At 47.6% G+C, this 19,808-nt stretch overlaps 1 protein-coding gene across 1 annotated transcript in view; it reads left to right on the top strand.

Moving 5' to 3' along the window:
* Window positions 1-19,808, top strand: part of LOC309566041 (cadherin-1-like) — a gene marked incomplete at its 5' end in the record, with an annotated part of 127,081 nt that overhangs the window by 106,303 nt on the left and 970 nt on the right. The window contains 7 exons of the mRNA XM_082271064.1: window positions 3,684-3,866; window positions 5,048-5,292; window positions 11,086-11,228; window positions 12,025-12,249; window positions 13,524-13,739; window positions 16,692-16,822; window positions 18,699-18,842. Coding sequence (XP_082127190.1) covers window positions 3,684-3,866; window positions 5,048-5,292; window positions 11,086-11,228; window positions 12,025-12,249; window positions 13,524-13,739; window positions 16,692-16,822; window positions 18,699-18,842 — 1,287 coding nt within the window. The remainder of the gene's footprint in view (window positions 1-3,683; window positions 3,867-5,047; window positions 5,293-11,085; window positions 11,229-12,024; window positions 12,250-13,523; window positions 13,740-16,691; window positions 16,823-18,698; window positions 18,843-19,808) is intronic.

Genomic DNA, 19,808 nt, shown 5'->3' on the forward strand with positions numbered 1-19,808 from the left:
AAATGTCGTCCTATATTGCAGCTTGCCAGTCCTTAGATGTGACGGACGAATTTATTCTGAACGATCAGCAAGAGCAAAAAATTCCTGTTCTCACCAGAAATGTCCTTGTCCCTCCCTGTGAGCTGAACAGAAAGAACCAACAATGTTATCTTCCTTCTGTACGCTTCTGATCCCTCCTTCCCAATGTAATGGACATGAAATGAGGAAGACATGTTTGTAGTCCAGCCTGGGTGACAACCTTGGCTCCTTTCATTGATACAGTGGGGGAGGGAGCGTAGCCACCAGGACAGGGAGTGTGGGGGGGGGAGGGAGCGTAGCCACCAGGACAGGGAGTGTGGGGGGGGGGGGGAGGGAGCGTAGTCACCAGGACAGAGAGTGTGGGGGGGGGGGGAGGGAACGTAGCCACTAGGACAGGGAGTGGGGGGGAGGGAGCGTAGCCACCAGGACAGGGAGTGTGGGGGGGAGGGAGCGTAGCCAAAAGGACAGGGAGTGGGGGGGGGAGGGAGCGTAGCCGCCAGGATAGGGAGTGTGGGGGAGGGAGCGTAGCCACCAGGACAGGGAGTGTGTTTGGGGGGGGGGGGGAGGGAGCGTAGCTACCAGGACAGGGAGTGTGGGGGAGGGAGCGTAGCCACCAGGACAGGGAGTGTGGGGGGGGAGGGAGCGTAGCCACCAGGACAGGGAGTGTGGGGGGAGGGGAGGGAACGTAGCCACCAGGACAGGGAGTGTGGGGGGGGGGGGAGGGAGCGTAGCCACCAGGACAGGGAGTGTGGGGGGAGGGGAGGGAACGTAGCCACCAGGACAGGGAGTGTGGGGGGGGGAGGGAGCGTAGCCACCAGGACAGGGAGTGTGGGGGGAGGGAGCGTAGCCACCAGGACAGGGAGTGTGGGGGGAGGGGAGGGAGCGTAGCCACCAGGACAGGCAGTGTGGGGGGAGGGGAGGGAGCGTAGCCACCAGGACAGGGAGTGTGGGGGGAGGGGAGGGAGCGTAGCCACCAGGACAGGGAGTGTTGGGGGAGGGAGCGTAGCCACCAGGACAGGGAGTGTGGGGGGGGAGGGAGCGTAGCCACCAGGACAGGGAGTGTGGGGGGGGAGGGAGCGTAGCCACCAGGACAGGGAGTGTGGGGGGAGGGAGCGTAGCCACCAGGACAGGGAGTGTGGGGGGAGGGGAGGGAGCATAGCCACCAGGACAGGGAGTGTGGGGGGGGGGGAGGGAGCGTAGCCACCAGGACAGGGAGTGTGGGGGGGGATGGAGCGTAGCCACCAGGACAGGGAGTGTGGGGGGGGGGAGGGAGCGTAGCCACCAGGACAGGGAGTGTGGGGGGGGGGGGGAGGGAGCGTAGCCACCAGGACAGGGAGTGTGTGGGGGGAGGGAGCGTAGCCACCAGGACAGGGAGTGTGTGGGGGGATGGAGCGTAGCCACCAGGACAGGGAGTGTGTGGGGAGGGAGCGTAGCCACCAGGACAGGGAGTGTGGGGGAGGGAGCGTAGCCACCAGGACAGGGAGTGTGGGGGGAGGGAGCGTAGCCACCAGGACAGGGAGTGTTGGGGGGGAGGGAGCGTAGCCACCAGGACAGGGAGTGTGGGGGGAGGGAGCGTAGCCACCAGGACAGGGAGTGTAGGTGAGGGAGCGTAGCCACCAGGACAAGGAGTGTGGGGGGAGGGAGTGTAGCCACCAGGACAGGGAGTTTTTGGGGAGGGAGCGTAGCCACCAGGACAGGGAGTGTGGGGGGGGGGGGAGTGTAGCCACCAGGACAGGGAGTGTGGGGGGGAGGGAGCGTAGCCACCAGGACAGGGAGTGTGGGGGGAGGGAGCGTAGCCACCAGGACAGGGAGTTTTTGGGGAGGGAGCGTAGCCACCAGGACAGGGAGTGTGGGGGGAGGGAGTGTAGCCACCAGGACAGGGAGTGTGGGGGGGGGGGGAGCGTAGCCACCAGGACAGGGAGTGTGGGGGGGGGAGGGAGCGTAGCCACCAGGACAGGGAGTGTGGGGGGGGAGGGAGCGTAGCCACCAGGACAGGGAGTGTGTGGGGGGGGGGGAGGGAGCGTAGCCACCAGGACAGGGAGTGTGGGGGAGGGAGTGTAGCCACCAGGACAGGGAGTGTGGGGGAGGGAGCGTAGCCACCAGGACAAGGAGTGTGTTGGGGGAGGGAGCGTAGCCACCAGGACAGGGAGTGTGTGGGGGGAGGGAGCGTAGCCACCAGGACAGGGAGTGTGTGGGGGGAGGGAGCGTAGCCACCAGGACAGGGAGTGTGTGGGGGGAGGGAGCGTAGCCACCAGGACAGGGAGTGTGTGGGGGGAGGGAGCGTAGCCACCAGGACAGGGAGTGTGTGGGGGGGGGGAGGGAGCGTAGCCACCAGGACAGGGAGTGTGGGGGAGGGAGCGTAGCCACCAGGACAAGGAGTGTGGGGGAGGGAGCATAGCCACCAGGACAAGGAGTGTGGGGGGGGGAGGGAGTGTAGCCACCAGGACAGGGAGTGTGGGGGGAGGGAGCGTAGCCACCAGGACAGGGAGTGTGGGGGGAGGGAGCGTAGCCACCAGGACAGGGAGTGTGGGGGAGGGAGTGTAGCCACCAGGACAGGGAGTGTTGGGGGGGAGGAGGGAGCGTAGCCACCAGGACAGGGAGTGTGGGGGGGGAGCGTAGCCACCAGGACAGGGAGTGTGGGGGGAGGGAGCGTAGCCACCAGGACAGGGAGTGTTGGGGGGGAGGAGGGAGCGTAGCCACCAGGACAGGGAGTGTGGGGGGAGGGAGCGTAGCCACCAGGACAGGGAGTGTTGGGGGGGAGGGAGCGTAGCCACCAGGACAGGGAGTGTGGGGGGAGGGAGCGTAGCCACCAGGACAGGGAGTGTGTGGGGGGGGGGGAGGGAGCGTAGCCACCAGGACAGGGAGTGTGGGGGAGGGAGCGTAGCCACCAGGACAAGGAGTGTGGGGGAGGGAGCGTAGCCACCAGGACAAGGAGTGTGGGGGGGGGAGGGAGTGTAGCCACCAGGACAGGGAGTGTGGGGGAGGGAGCGTAGCCACCAGGACAGGGAGTGTGGGTGGAGGGAGCGTAGCCACCAGGACAGGGAGTGTGGGGGGGGGGGGAGTGTAGCCACCAGGACAGGGAGTGTATTAGCTGCAGAAATACCAGGAGAAAATTAAGGGAAAACCACCTGAAAAATGAACACCAATGCAGCAGCCACACCTGAGAACCGGTAAGCTGCAATATAGGACGGTTTTTGGGGTTTAGATGCACTTTAATTCTTGTAACCAGGGGCCATTTTGTCATAGTCCTGTATACTGTGTCCATTTTGTAGAGCTCTTAGGGCCCATTCCAATTTAGAGGTTCCTGAGATGCTGCCACCTTTCCTCTAGGAGCCCTTTACACAAATACCATTTAATATTCATTTTGTACACAGAAGCAGTTTTGTAGGGTTTGCATAGACAGAGGCCATTTTGTTATGGTCCTATACATGGACGCCATTTTGTTATGGTCCTATAGGCACCGACCATTTTTACATGGTCCTGTGGATGGAGGCCATTTTGTTATAGTCTTGTATGTGGTGGCCATCTTGTTATGGTCCTGTACATGGAAGTCATTTTTTTATGTTCCTGAACATGGAGGCCATTTTGGAGAGTCCCTGACATGTAGTTCTTCATTCAATAATAACTTTATGTTGTAGTTCTGACATGAGATCTCTTATTTTCAGTACTCAGCGAAGGTCCGTGAAAACGCTGTGGGGCTCGAGGTTTCACTCCTGACGGTCACAGATGAGGACACCCCCAACACAGACGCCTGGACAGCCGTGTTTAGGATTATTAAAGGCAACGAAGGAAACCAATTTGGCATAACTACGACCCCGGATAACATGGGCCTGCTGACAACGGTGAAGGTAAGCTCCTTATGTAGAGCCGGACTCCAGGCATCAGAGAAATACAGATTACATTTCTACATGAGAGATACTTTATATTTGTCTCTACTGATTCCTGAGATTTACACAGCACAGCCACCCCAGACACCCGACTATTACTGGGTCTTGTCCCTCCCCCAGCCTGTGATTGGACAGTAAATGAGAAACTGCAGACTGATGCGCTCATCCCTCTGTCATAGCTGGGGTTCCGGTTGGGTAAATTTCCATGGGTATAGTTGAGTATAGAAGGGTTTACTTGGGGTTCTGGTACATTTCCATATGTATATAGTTGGGCATACTTGGGTATAGTTGGGTATAGAAGGGTATAGTTGGGGTTCTGATACATTTCTATATGTATAGTTGGGCATACTTGGGTATAGTTGGATATAGTTGGGCACAGTTGGGTATAGTTCTGGATATCTTAGTATAGTTGGGTATAATTGGGTATAGCTGAGGTCGGGTTGGGTACATTTCCATATGTATAGTGGGGCATACTTGGGTATAGTTGGGCACATTTGGGTATAGTTCAGTATAGCTTAGTATAGTTGGGAATAATTGGGTTATGTTGGGGGTTCCAGTTGGGTACATTTCCATATGTTTATTTCGGTACAGTTGCATATAGTTAGGCACAGTTGGGTATAGCTAAGTATAGTTGGGGGTCCGGTTGGGTACATTTCCATAGGTATAGTGTAGTTGGACATAGTTGAGTATAGTTGGGAATATTTAGATATAATTGGGTATAGTTGGGGGTACAGTTGGGTAAATTTTCCATGGGTATAGTTGGGCATAGGGAGATATAGCTGGGCATAGCTAGGTGTAGTTGGTATTGGGGTTCCAATTGGGTGCATTTCTATAGGTATAATTGGGTATGGTTGGGCATAGTGAGATATAGTTAGGCATACAGTAGCTAGGTATGGTTGTTTACAGTTAAGAGGTCTGGTTCCATAGGTATAGTTGGGCATTGCTGGGTATAGTTGGTTACAGTTGGGTATAGTTGGGGTTCTGTTGACTTGTTTTGATTGCAAAAACAGATAGAAGCCAATAAGGACATGTAGACTTAAATTGGGATATAAAGAATCACTGTGTAGCGCCAAAAAGCAGGAAGCAGAGCCTGTCTATGTAATGAGCAATAAAAATTGTCAATCATTTCCTCCTGATTGCAGGGACTGGACTTTGAAGCGAAGCGACAATACATCCTATTGGTAGCGGCCACCAACAAAGCCCCCTTTTCTGTAACGCTGATAACTTCTACCGCCACTGTCACTGTGGATGTGGAGGATGTGAATGAGGCTCCAATCTTCGCACCGCCAGTGTTGAATGTCACTGTCCCAGAGGATCTCGCAAGTGGCCAAGTGGTGGCAACCTACACGGCTCAGGACCCCGACAAGGCTCAGATCCAAAAGATCACGTGAGTGGTGATTGTAAGATTTCTGTCACTAAAACCCGACAACCTTCTACATCTGCATCCATCACCCTTCATATTTCTACATCTGCATCCATCACCCTTCATATTTCTACATCTGCATCCATCACCCTTCATATTTCTACATCTGCATCCATCACCCTTCATATTTCTACATCCATCACCCTTCATATTTCTACATCTACATCCATCACCCTTCATATTTCTACATCTGCATCCATCACCCTTCATATTTCTACATCTGCATCCATCACCCTTCATATTTCTACATCTGCATCCATCACCCTTCATATTTCTACATCCATCACCCTTCATATTTCTACATCTACATCCATCACCCTTCATATTTCTACATCTGCATCCATCACCCTTCATATTTCTACATCTACATCCATCACCCTTCATATTTCTACATCTGCATCCATCACTCTTCATATTTCTAAATCCATCACCCTTCATATTTCTACATCTACATCCATCACCCTTCATATTTCTACATCTGCATCCATCACCCTTCATATTTCTACATCTACATCCATCACCCTTCATATTTCTACATCCATCACCCTTCATATTTCTACATCCATCACCCTTCATATTTCTACATCCATCACCCTTCATATTTCTACATCCATCACCCTTCATATTTCTACATCCATCACCCTTCATATTTCTACATCCATCACCCTTCATATTTCTACATCCATCACCCTTCATATTTCTACATCCATCACCCTTCATATTTCTACATCCATCACCCTTCATATTTCTACATCCATCACCCTTCATATTTCTACATCCATCACCCTTCATATTTCTACATCTCCATCCATCACCCTTCATATTTCTACATCCATCACCCTTCATATTTCTACATCTACATCCATCACCCTTCATATTTCTACATCTGCATCCATCACCCTTCATATTTCTACATCTGCATCCATCACCCTTCATATTTCTACATCTGCATCCATCACCCTTCATATTTCTACATCCATCACCCTTCATATTTCTACATCTACATCCATCACCCTTCATATTTCTACATCTGCATCCATCACCCTTCATATTTCTACATCTGCATCCATCACTCTTCATATTTCTAAATCCATCACCCTTCATATTTCTACATCTACATCCATCACCCTTCATATTTCTACATCTGCATCCATCACCCTTCATATTTCTACATCTACATCCATCACCCTTCATATTTCTACATCCATCACCCTTCATATTTCTACATCCATCACCCTTCATATTTCTACATCCATCACCCTTCATATTTCTACATCCATCACCCTTCATATTTCTACATCCATCACCCTTCATATTTCTACATCCATCACCCTTCATATTTCTACATCCATCACCCTTCATATTTCTACATCCATCACCCTTCATATTTCTACATCCATCACCCTTCATATTTCTACATCCATCACCCTTCATATTTCTACATCTCCATCCATCACCCTTCATATTTCTACATCCATCACCCTTCATATTTCTACATCTGCATCCATCACCCTTCATATTTCTACATCCATCACCCTTCATATTTCTACATCTCCATCCATCACCCTTCATATTTCTACATCCATCACCCTTCATATTTCTACATCTCCATCCATCACCCTTCATATTTCTACATCTCCATCCATCACCCTTCATATTTCTACATAGTTACATAGTAGGTGAGGTTGAATAAAGACAATAGTCCATCCAGTTCCCCCTGTGTAGGTGTGTGTGGCTGTAATCATCTCTCATATCCCTGAATGTTCTGATCCTTGAGATGTAAGTCTAAGAGTCTTTTGAAAGCCACCATACTTCCCGCAGAAACCACCTCTTGTGGTAGAGAATTCCACAATCTTGTAGCCCTAACAGTAAAGAACCCCCCACGTTGCCTGAGGTTAAAACGCTTCTCCTCTAATCGCATTGTATGCCCTCGAGTCCTCATGCAATCCCTTCGAATGAACAGCTTTTTTTCTAAGCTGGGATCGCCATTAAGATATTTATAAATTGCTATCATGTCCCCTCTCAGGCGTCTCTTCTCCAGGGAGAATAAATCGAGCGATTGTAGACGCTCTTCATAGTCAAGGTCCTCCAATCCCCTAATTAGTTTAGTTGCCCTTCTCTGGACTCTCTCCAGCTCCAACACATCCCTCCTGAGGACTGGTGACCAGAACTGGACAGAATACTCCAGATGCGGTCGGACCAGAGTTTTATAAAGTGGAAGGATTATAGTCTTATCTCTGGAATACATCCCTTTCTTTATGCATGCTAATATTCTGTTGGCTTTGGCAGCTGCCGCTTGACATTGCATGCTGTTGCCTAATCTATCATCAACCAAGACTCCCAGATCTTTCTCCATTTTTGATTCCCCCAAGGGTTCCCCTCCTAACGTGTATTGTGTTTTTATGTTTTTAGTCCCCAAGTGCAAAACCTTACACTTCTCCACATTAAACCTCATTTGCCATGTCGTTGCCCACTCCGTAATTTTGTCCAGGTCATTCTGTAGGATATCTGCTTCATGCTGTGCAGTTATTGCCCTGCCCAATTTTGTGTCATCAGCAAAAACTGATAACGAACTCCTGATCCCGTCCTCAATGCTGTTTATGAATAAATTGAACAAGGTTGGCCCCAGGACTGAGCCTTGGGGGACCCCACTTACAACCTCAGACCAGTCTGAGTATGCGCTGTTTATTACCGCCCTTTAAGCCAATTCCGTATCCAAGAGCAAACTCTGCTGTCGATACCTGCAGACCTTATTTTATAAATTAAACGCTTGTGGGTAACTGTATCAAACGCCTTAGCGAAATCCAAGTACACCACATCCACTGGTCTGCCCCTATCCAGGTACCCCACATCCACTGGTCTGCCCCTATCCAGGTACCCCACATCCACTGGTCTCCCCCTATCCAGGTACACCACATCCACTGGTCTGCCCCTATCTAGGTACACCACATCCACTGGTCTCCCCTATCTAGCTCACCTCCTCGTAGAATGTTAAGAGATTGGTTTGACAAGAACGCCCATTTGTAAACCCGTGCTGAATACTGCTGATGATGTTGTTGTCTTTAGCAAACTCTACGATATAGTCCCTTATCATCCCCTCCAGAAGTTTACATACTATTGATGTCAAACTGACAGGCCTATAATTTCCCGGGATATCCCTCCTACCCTTTTTTGAATATAGGAATCACGTTCGCTTTCTTCCAATCCCCTGGTACATCTCCTGTCCTAATACTGTCAGCAAAGATCAGGAACAGTGTTCTGGATATAACCTTACTGAGTTCCTTGAGTACTCTCGGATGTACGCCATCCGGGCCTGGTGATTTGTTTGTGTTAAGTTTATCCAGCCTTTCCCTGATCTCACCCTCTGTTAGCCATAGTGGCAAGTCCTGTGTATTACTACTAACCATACAGTCATGGTCAGTGTACCCCATACAGTCATGGTCAGTGTACCCCATACAGTCATGGTCAGTGTACCCCATACAGTCATGGTCAGTGTACCCCTCCTTTTCCTGTGTAAAGACTGACGAGAAAAAAGCATTCAGCACGGTTGCTTTTTCAGTATCCTCTGTAACCATCCTCCCATCATCGTTAATTATGTGTGCAATATGCTCTGCCCTAGTTTTTTTTGCTGTTGATATATTTAAAGAATTTCTTTGGGTTTTTTTTACTATCCTCCGCTATTTGTCTCTCAAAGTTGATTTTAGCCATTTTGATTTCGTGTTTACTTTTCTTATTTGCCTCCTTGTATTGCTGGAAGGCCGATACTGTGCCCTCTGACTTTTATTTCTTGAAGGCCAATTTTTTTCCCCTAATAAGTTTTTTAACGCTACGGTTTAGCCAGCCAGGTTTGGCTTTGTCTCTTCTAAATTTATTTCCCATAGGAATGCACTGCAAGATGCCTTTGCCTAATATTGTTCCTAAAGCATTCCCATTTTTCCTCTGTGGTCAGGGATCCCAGGGTTTGGTCCCAGTTTACCCTTTCCATTAATGAGTACAATTTGGGAAAGTTTGCCCTTCTGAAGTTTAGGGTTCTTATGTTCCCCACTTGCCTTGTTATATTGTTATTTATACTAAATGTGATCATCCTGTGATCGCTAGAGCCCAGGTTGTCCTGAACTCCTACCTCTGAGATTAGGTCTGGGTCATTAGTGATCAATAGATCCAGGACTGCGTTTTCTCTAGTAGGAGAATCCACCAACTGTGACATGTAATTATCCTGTAAGGTTTCTGTGAATAGACGGGCCTTCTGTGAGTGTGCAGTCCCCTCATCCCAGTCAATACATCTACATCCATCACCCTTCATATTTCTACATCTACATCCATCACCTTTCATATTTCTACATCCATCACCCTTCATATTTCTACATCTACATCCATCACCCTTCATATTTCTACATCTACATCCATCGCCCTTCATATTTCTACATCTCCATCCATCACCCTTCATATTTCTACATCCATCACCCTTCATATTTCTACATCCATCACCCTTCATATTTCTACATCTCCATCCATCACCCTTCATATTTCTACATCCATCACCCTTCATATTTCTACATCCATCACCCTTCATATTTCTACATCTACATCCATCACCCTTCATATTTCTACATCCATCACCCTTCATATTTCTACATCCATCACCCTTCATATTTCTACATCCATCACCCTTCATATTTCTACATCCATCACCCTTCATATTTCTACATCCATCACCCTTCATATTTCTACATCCATCACCCTTCATATTTCTACATCTACATCCATCACCCTTCATATTTCTACATCTACATCCATCACCCTTCATATTTCTACATCTCCATCCATCACCCTTCATATTTCTACATCTACATCCATCACCCTTCATATTTCTACATCCATCACCCTTCATATTTCTACATCCATCACCCTTCATATTTCTACATCTACATCCATCACCCTTCATATTTCTACATCCATCACCCTTCATATTTCTACATCCATCGCCCTTCATATTTCTACATCCATCGCCCTTCATATTTCTACATCCATCACCCTTCATATTTCTACATCCATCACCCTTCATATTTCTACATCTGCATCCATCACCCTTCATATTTCTACATCCATCACCCTTCATATTTCTACATCCATCACCCTTCATATTTCTACATCCATCGCCCTTCATATATCTACATCTCCATCCATCACCCTTCATATTTCTACATCTTCCCAGTTATAAATTGCCCCGCCACGCAGCTCCACCTAAGGCCTCACCCAAGAGCTCTCAAAAGCCAAAAGCCACAGCTGATGATGTCGGTGGGCGCGGATCTGCCTGCCCAGTAAGGCCAACGCTGACCAACACAGTTTACTTTGTTTTGGATAGAGTGGGAAAGGATTGGAGCCTCTGCTGGGTTTTTATTGCTGTCTGTGTCCCAGTTGAGGAGATCCCCCCCCCCCCCCCACTTCCTCTTCCACAAAACAAAAATTACACTTTTAGTAGAGTGAAGGACTGAAACTCCTGACATTATTTGTATTCCTGTCCTGGTGACAGCCACACTCCCTGATTTTTCTGTATGAGTGTCACAAGGGACCAGAAGTGAAATCATTCCTTGCTTTATCCAATTTATCTATAAAAAAAATGTCTGATGTAAAAGATTTAATCCATTTGACCATCTTACGTCTGATATTTGATGAAGTGATCTGTGAAATGTGTACAACCCTAATGCCTCAACTTAGACGTTGGTCATGACGAACTTTTTAAATGTTTTATTGCAGCTATAGGATAGGAAATGACCCGGCCGGCTGGCTCAGCGTGAACCCGGAGAATGGAATCATCACAGGAAACGGACAATTAGATCGAGAGTCCGTGTTTGTGAGAAACAGCACTTATAGAGCCATCATCTTGGCTGCGGACAATGGTGAGTGTTCCTCAAGTCTCCGATGTCTCTGAGAACATCTGATGGTTTCTGGACGTTGGTTTCTAGATTTGCTTTTCCTGTATGTTATGTGGTTGGGATGACATAGAAGAGAGCACACGGCTTCATGGTAGAAGGGGTGTATGGTAAAGGTGGTGGCACCAAATCATCAGTTTACCCTCTCCATCTGTCTGGGTGGTCATTGTCTCCGGGATAGAAGGTGATGAGTAAAAAAACCACACAATGACATCAGCTATGGAAGGTTCCGGAAATGTATAAAAGGCAGAACTCCTCTGAAGACGCTCTCCTTACTTCACCCTAATTGTTTCCTTTTTAAAGCAGCACTCCAGCCAAACCAAGCATAAAAACCTCCCTTTAGCCCAGTTATGCCGTTATTTATAAATCGTTGTGTATGATAAATACAGATAGCAGTCTAAAATCTGTACATCCCATAATCTACCGTGCAAGAACACTGCGCCAACTAGTCTCTGTTCTACATGTCTAACATATTTCAGGCATTGGAGGCCAGAAGGGCAGCAGTTGTTTAGTCTGGTTAGAGGAAGGAGGGAGCACATGGAGGGTGTCACTGGAGGATGAATTATTATGGTGGTGCTCACTGACCGTCCAGCAGCAGACTGGAGATGGCATGAAGAGCTGCAGGAGCAGAATAGCGGGGTCACTCTCTGACCGTATAGGAATGTACACAGTTACAATGTTGCAGATTCTGTAATCCAATCACCATACAGAATGTGGGTTTTATTATGGAGTTCTTTAATATATATTGTGGTTCTTCCTCCAGGTTCATTCCCTGCCACCGGGACGGGCACCCTTCAGATCACACTTACAGATGTCAATGATAACGGACCGTATTTGGAATATCGAGACGCCGTATACTGCCAGAAGAGTCCAGACCCCGTATCTATTAATATTATTGACAGAGATCTGCCCCCCTTTACATCCCCATACCGGGCACAACTGAGCCGCGAAGGTCGTGACAACTGGACCATCAGTGTGGTAGATGACAGTAAGTTTCTACACATGGGTTATGTCACATTAATCATCAGAGAATTTGTCAGCATGGGAAAATGTTATTGAAAAAAAAAAAATACCTCTTTCTTGTCAGAAGATATGACTTAACAATTAAACCAGGGGCATTATGGGTATTTGGTGTCATTAGAGGCTAGAACCTGTTTTCAGTCAGTCTGGCCTTGAGTCTAAATGATCCCCAGAAATGCAGAGATAGTGTCTGTCCGTGGTGTCCAAACTGTGGCCCAGGGGCCAAATGCGGCCCTTGGCTTGCCTTTATCCAGGCTCTTGGGGCACTATTCCTCCCACTGACACCAAAGATCAGACATTATTCTCACTGACACCATGGATGGGGTTCCATTCTTCCAATCGCAGAGGTGATCAAATACCACCAAAAGGAAGCTCTATTTGTGGGAAAAAAGGACATAAATTCTATTTGGGTACAGCGTTGCACGACCGCGCAATTGCCCGAATCACAAAAAATGGCCTGGTCATTAAGGGGGTAAATCTTCCGGTTCAGAAGTGGTTTTGCTGCTCTCCCTTATTAAATCAATTAAAAGACTATAGTTCACATTTAAATCCAAACTCTGGCTAAAATATAAAGATGAAATAAATAGGAAGCTCTAACTGCAATACCCAATCTGGAGCTGACCTGCGCAGTACTTCCTTTACACCACAAGATGTCCTTGGTCTTCCTGGCTGAATTATGGCCAGTGTCATTTAGCCCACTTCCTGTGGGCCAAGGCTGTCACGGACCCCCCCACAGCCCGGGCTCAGGTAAGTATTGCAGCACACATGCGTATTGATGTCACAGCATGAGTCCTGTTCAGTTCAGCTATAAGGATGGCCCATGCCACCGCTGGAGAAGAGGAGGAGGGCCCGTTACATCAGTCTTGGAAAAAATCTATCTATCTATCTATCTATCTATCTATCTATCTATCTATCTATCTATCTATCTATCTATCTATCTATCTATCTATCTATCTATCTATCTATCTATCTATCTATCTATCTATCGTGTGTGTATGTGTATATATAACAGGGATGGGCACCTTAGCGATCACAATATGCAGGGATATACAATGTACGATTGACATAAACTCACACACTCATCATTGGATGGACTGGAGTCTTTTTTCAACCTTACCATCTATGTAACTGAGGATGGTGATGGGTTCTAACATACTAGAATTTTGCGGTAATTTTATATTAGGCACTGTAGTTTGTATATTGGTTTCCTGTTTTGAGTAATTGTTCCTTTTTTTTGTACAGAATTTCTGATTAAGCCAATCAGGGAAATGGCAGAAGATACCTACATTTTTCCCGTCACCCTCGTCGATGGCGGGGATGTGCAAAACATAACTATGCTGAGTATGCAAGTGTGCCAATGTACAGCCGAGAATAACTGTGACAGTCCAAAGGCATTGGCTGGAGGCCTGGGCATCCCTGTCATCCTGGGCATCCTCGGGGGTATCCTGGCTCTTCTCAGTAAGTAATATTAGTGCTCGGGGGAGGGGCAGCCCACACGGCCTAAATATTTCCCTTCATCTGCTGGCCATAGATATTCACATAGGACTGTGTCACAGTATTGCTGGAATATCTTCTCCTTACTTTTGCATAAATTACTGCATGTGATAAATAAAGTCCAATTCATAAAAAAAAAAAAAAAATAGCGATTTTTCAGTAAACAACAAAAAAAAAATTGTCGGTAACTATGGAAAAAAATTGTGCGCTAATCTGTCCAATTAACAAATTGCGTTATTTAGCATCACCCTTTTAGTGGCGGTAACCAGAAAAGAGGGACCTATTCAAACCCTCAGAAAGGGGCGTTCCACCCATCGAGAGCTTTAGAACACCCACAGAACACCCACAGGAAGGGGTGCAATACTACCCCTGGAGAGGAGTGCAATTCCAACTCCGGAGAGGGGTGCAGTACTGCCTTCAGAGAGGGGTACAGCGCCACCCTCAAAGGGGTGCAGCACCACCCTCGGAGAGGGGTGCAATACTACCCTCGGAGAGGAGTGCAGTACTACCCTCGGAGAGGAGTGCAGTACTACCCTCGGAGAGGAGTGCAGTACTACCCTAAGAGAGGGATCTAATTCGACCAACAGGAAGGGGTGCAATACTACCCCCAGAGAGGGGTCTAATTCTGCCCACAGAACGCCCACACAAAGGAGTGAAATACCCCCCCACACAGACATAGGGAGGCAATACTACCCACAGAGAGGGGGGCAATACCAGAGGGGTCTTATTCCACCCACAGAGGACCTACAGAAAGTTGACACAATTCCACCAGCAGTGGACACACAAATGTGGCATTATACATCCTGAGTACATAAGTATTTTTTTTTTATCAAATAAATGAAAAAGGCACGATGTGCAGTGCAAATTAAATGCAAACATCGGCTAAAATTTAACATAAAGAACTGTAAAAAAAGTAAAAGTTTACAAAAGTGCAACAATGGAATATGTCAGCCATGAAAATGACTCCAACTACACTCTGACCGACCTCTTGAAGTGGCCACTGTAATACTTTGGTTATATTCACCATTACAAGAAGTTAAACATGGATAGGAACATGGAAAATAAATAAAAATGTTTAAAAAATGTATTCCAGTTTTCTTTAGTTTCCATAATATAAACTTAGGCAGCAGCACAGAATTGTGACGAGAAAAGAGCGCTTTCAAAAACTTTAGTAGGTCGTTCATTTGCAAAAAAACATATTTGACTGTGTGAGCTGATGAATTTAGTGAAGGATGGATTTAGTAAAAGGTGGGTTTGGTAAAGGACGGGGGTTTGGTAAAGGACGGGGGTTTGGTAAAGGACGGGGGTTTGGTAAAGGACGGGGGTTTGGTAAAGGACGGGGGTTTGGTAAAGGACGGGGGTTTGGTAAAGGACGGGGGTTTGGTAAAGGACGGGGGTTTGGTAAAGGACGGGGGTTTGGTAAAGGACGGGGGTTTGGTAAAGGACGGGGGTTTGGTAAAGGACTGGGTTTTGGTAAAGGAGTTTGGATCACCAAACCTCAGGAGAGATTGGAGAAGGCCGTTCAATCATCAGTGCCTTCAAATACAGATTACTGTAAAAAATGTTAGAATAAAAAATAGTTTTTTGCAAAAGAGAAAAACCAAACATGCTAAAACGTAAAATATTACAAGGAAATGACATTAAAGAAGCATTAACCCCCGACACCTGCGATAAATTACCCCGTGAGAAAATGCGGTAATTACTGAACAATCAAAAAAATATTGCATTTCTTTTAAAAAAGCTAAATTCTTAGTGAATTGAGCTTTCAGAATCAATAATCGATTTTATTTGCAGTTATTTTACTCTTAGAGATGCAATATGGATGTGCCGAATAAAGTCCTCGGTGATCATAAGGGAACGTCTACTTTAAATTATCTTCCAGGGCTCCAAACACAATTTAGAGCACGGGCAACTTCAAAGTAGGGGCGACTTTGAGTTGGATTAGTGTGAACCGGCTCTTAAAGTGGACGTTCCCTTATGAGCACCGAGGACTTTATTTGGCACATCCATATTGGATTTCGTCCTTCTACATTCATATCACTATTCTTGATTTGATGGACTTTATAATTTGATTATTTATGACCTTATCAGACATATCTTTCATTGCTACATCTGTAGCTGTGTATTTCTTCTTCACTCTTTGTAGTTATATTTGCATTCGCACACATCTTAATTTCAGAAGGCAAATAATTATTTTTTATTTACAGATTGTATGGCTGAATTTGCATTCCGACCAAAGTCTTGCAGGACCCTTTTTTTGGTCCGCACCAGAATCGGATCGCATGGGTGTTCACACCTATGCGATCCGATTCCTCTCCAAATTGACAGTTCCCACTGCGATATGCGAACTGATCTGGGGGTGTCATTAACTTTGTATTGACACTCCCAGCAGTTTGCATATGGCAGTGTGAAGTGCCTGAGAGTCGGGTGCAATGCGGGAACCCACAGTGGATTTGCAGGGTTCCCGCATCACACCAGTGTGAACCGGCACTTAGTCCTGCATGGAATGAAGTTCCTTCTGAATCTCATTAGCTGACTATGTGCATTTACATGGGGGGGGGGGGGAGAGTGGTTATAGTTCTCTGGATCAACTGTGGGTATAGGATTGTGTATTCATTTTTTTTTTCCTTTATGTGACAGTCAGTCACATAGTCACAATGTGACTGTGACTATGTGACACTGACTGACTGTGACTATATAACTATGTGACACTGACTGACTGTGACTATATAACTATGTGACACTGACTATGTGTCTGTGACTATGACTATCTGACTATGTAACTGTGACTATGTGTCTATGTGACTGTGACTTTGTAATTATGTAACTATATCAAGTGTTGAGGTCAAATGAAAGAATTTGCCTCCAGCTGGCCGAGTGTTTGATGTTTGATTCTGTGTGTTTCTCTCTTCATAGTCCTGCTGTTGCTGCTTCTGCTGTTTATGAGGAAGAAGAAGGTGGTGAAGGAGCCATTATTGCCTCCTGATGATGAAGTGCGTGATAATGTCTACTCCTATGATGAAGAAGGCGGCGGGGAGGAGGATCAGGTACGGCACATTTAGGGCTTATTATTATTAAAAGGCCCCTTTAACCAGCAACTGTCCTGGAGATCTATGGCAGATTCCTGGTGGTGCAGTGTTGAACCACTTCAGCTCTCCCTCCTGTACACCCCCCTATGGGTCAGAGCTCTCTCTCTCCAGCCAAGTTCTTTCCCACCCATCAATTTTTAGATCAGCCATTCTTTCTGTAAGCCTGATTTCAGCTTTCAGCTCAGTGGAATTACCAGGTCTTTCCCCTAGCAGAAGTAAAAAAATAAATAATAAAAATCTCACATCTTCTAGATCCCAGGTGTCAGACACCAGACCCGCGGGCTGAATCCCTCGCACCCAGGGCTTTTTTTCAGCTGGAATGTGGTGGAACTCTGTTCCGCTATCTCCGGCTCTTGCAGATCCCTGCCTAACCTGCATGCACTCACAGCAGTGACCAATGATCTTCCTTAAAGTGAGAGACACGGGGCCACCTATACTGCCAGGAGGTACTAGAGGCAGGTAGATCGATGTAAGGAAGCTTTTTTGTGGGGGGGGGGGGGGCACTCTGTACTCCTCACACTCCTGAACTCTGTGCTTCGTACCACGTACTTCTTATCTCTGCACTCTGTACATAGCGCACCCCTGAACCCTGCGCTCTGTATGTCATACACTCATACACTCCAACCCTGCATTCTGTGCATAGCGCACCCATAAACCCTGCACTCTGTATGTCATACACTCCTCAGCCCTGCACTCTGTGCAAAGCGCACCCATAAACTCTGCACTCTGTATGTCATTCCCTCCTCAGCCCTGCTCTCTCTGCATAGCGCACCCATAAACCCTGCACTCTGTATGTCATTCACTCCTCAGCCCTGCTCTCTCTGCATAGCGCACCCATAAACCCTTCACTCTGTATGTCATACACTCCTCAGCCCTGCACTCTGTGCAAAGCGCACCCATAAACTCTGCACTCTGTATGTCATTCACTCCTCAGCCCTGCACTCTGTGCATAGCGCACCCATAAACCCTGCACTCTGTATGTCATACACTCCTCAGCCCTGCACTCTGTGCATAGCGCACCCGTAAACCCTGCACTCTGTATGTCATACACTCCTCAGCCCTGCACTCTGTGCATAGCGCACCCGTAAACCCTGCACTCTGTATGTCATACACTCCTCAGCCCTGCACTCTGTGCATAGCGCACCCGTAAACCCTGCACTCTGTATGTCATACACTCCTCAGCCCTGCACTCTGTGCATAGCGCACCCGTAAACCCTGCACTCTGTATGTCATACACTCCTCAGCCCTGCACTCTGTGCATAGCGCACCCATAAACCCTGCACTCTGTCATACACTCCTCAGCCCCGCACTCTGTGCATAGCGCACCCATAAACCCTGCACTCTGTATGTCATACACTCCTCAGCCCCGCACTCTGTGCATAGCGCACCCATAAACCCTGCACTCTGTATGTCATGCACTCCTCAGCCCCGCACTCTGTGCATAGCGCACCCATAAACCCTGCACTCTGTCATACACTCCTCAGCCCTGCACTCTGTGCATAGCGCACCCATAAACCCTGCACTCTGTATGTCATACACTCCTCAGCCCCGCACTCTGTGCATAGCGCACCCATAAACCCTGCACTCTGTCATACACTCCTCAGCCCCGCACTCTGTGCATAGCGCACCCCTGAACTCTGCAATCTGTACGTAGCGCACTCGTGAACTTTACACTCTGTACACTGCATACTTCTAAGTATCTATCTAAGTAGATGCGTAGTCTTACAGATACAACCGGCCCTTTGAGGACAACACTGATGCGGCCCACAATAAAATTGAGTTTGACACCCCTGTTCTAGATGAACAATAACTGAACTTTGTTTTTACCCTCCAGGATTTTGACCTTGGCCAGCTTCACCGTGGTCTTGATGCCCGCCCTGAGGTCATTCGTAATGATGTCGCTCCAACGCTCATGCCGGCTCCTCAGTACCGGCCAAGACCAGCCAATCCCGATGAGATTGGAAACTTCATTGATGAGGTAAGTATCACCATATTGCCAACTTCATCTGTAGAAGTGCATGGAGAAGCAGTGCAGCCTTGTGTTGGGAATTCTTATAACTTCCTGGGTCAGAGGGCAGGGAGTGGGCAGCCGTGTGATAAGCTGCCCATAGATGACAAGTCCGTCTCCGCTTACTTTGCAGAGATGGAGCTGTCAGATCCCCGCTCTCCTCTATTGGAGATTGGATGAAAACGGACCGCCTGTCCCCATCCGATCCTCCAGATGGATTGCAAATAGGGTTTCCATCCGTCCGGATTTCACAGACCACATCGGATTGGAGAGCAGCGGGTGTCAGCGGAGAGGTCACCACTTGACATTCGCTGCTCCATAGAGGTGCATGGAGGATCCGATCCGGTCCGCCTGAAAAACTGACAGGGATCGGATCGAAAAGCCCTTGTGAAGGGGGTCTAACTGGAGAGTGCAAAATCTGGTGCAGCTGCATATGACAGCCAATCAGCTTCTGACTTCAGCTTGTTCAATGAAGCTTTGATAATAAAACCTGGAAGCTGATTGGTTTCTATGCAGAGCTGCACCAGATTTTGTATGCTTCAGTTTTAGTAAATCAAAAAAGTAACACTTTTTGGGGACCAGTGACACCAATACATTAATCAGTGCTAAAAAAAAAAATTACTGTACTAATGACACTGGCAGGGAAGGGGATAGCATCAGGGGGTGATTAAAGGGATAAGTGTGCTCCTAGGGAGTGCTTTCTAACTGAACCGAATTTAGCAGTTGGCAAGCGCCTGTCGGCCATGCTCTGCTGTCAGGCCAAATTGGGCCAAGGAGGGGGGGGGGGTCACAACTGCAGGAATGCCTGTCTGCCTCCAGGGGAACAGACAGGACAGCCGAGTCTGACTCCCGTCCCGTGTGTGTTCCCCGGACCCAGCCGCCCAACTTGGAAGCTGTCATTAGCCTGGCACTGCTGTACCAATAAATATCGCCTCA

Source organism: Pelophylax lessonae (genome assembly GCF_965119305.1).
Source record: "Pelophylax lessonae genome assembly, chromosome: 10".
Classification (NCBI taxonomy): domain Eukaryota; kingdom Metazoa; phylum Chordata; class Amphibia; order Anura; family Ranidae; genus Pelophylax; species Pelophylax lessonae.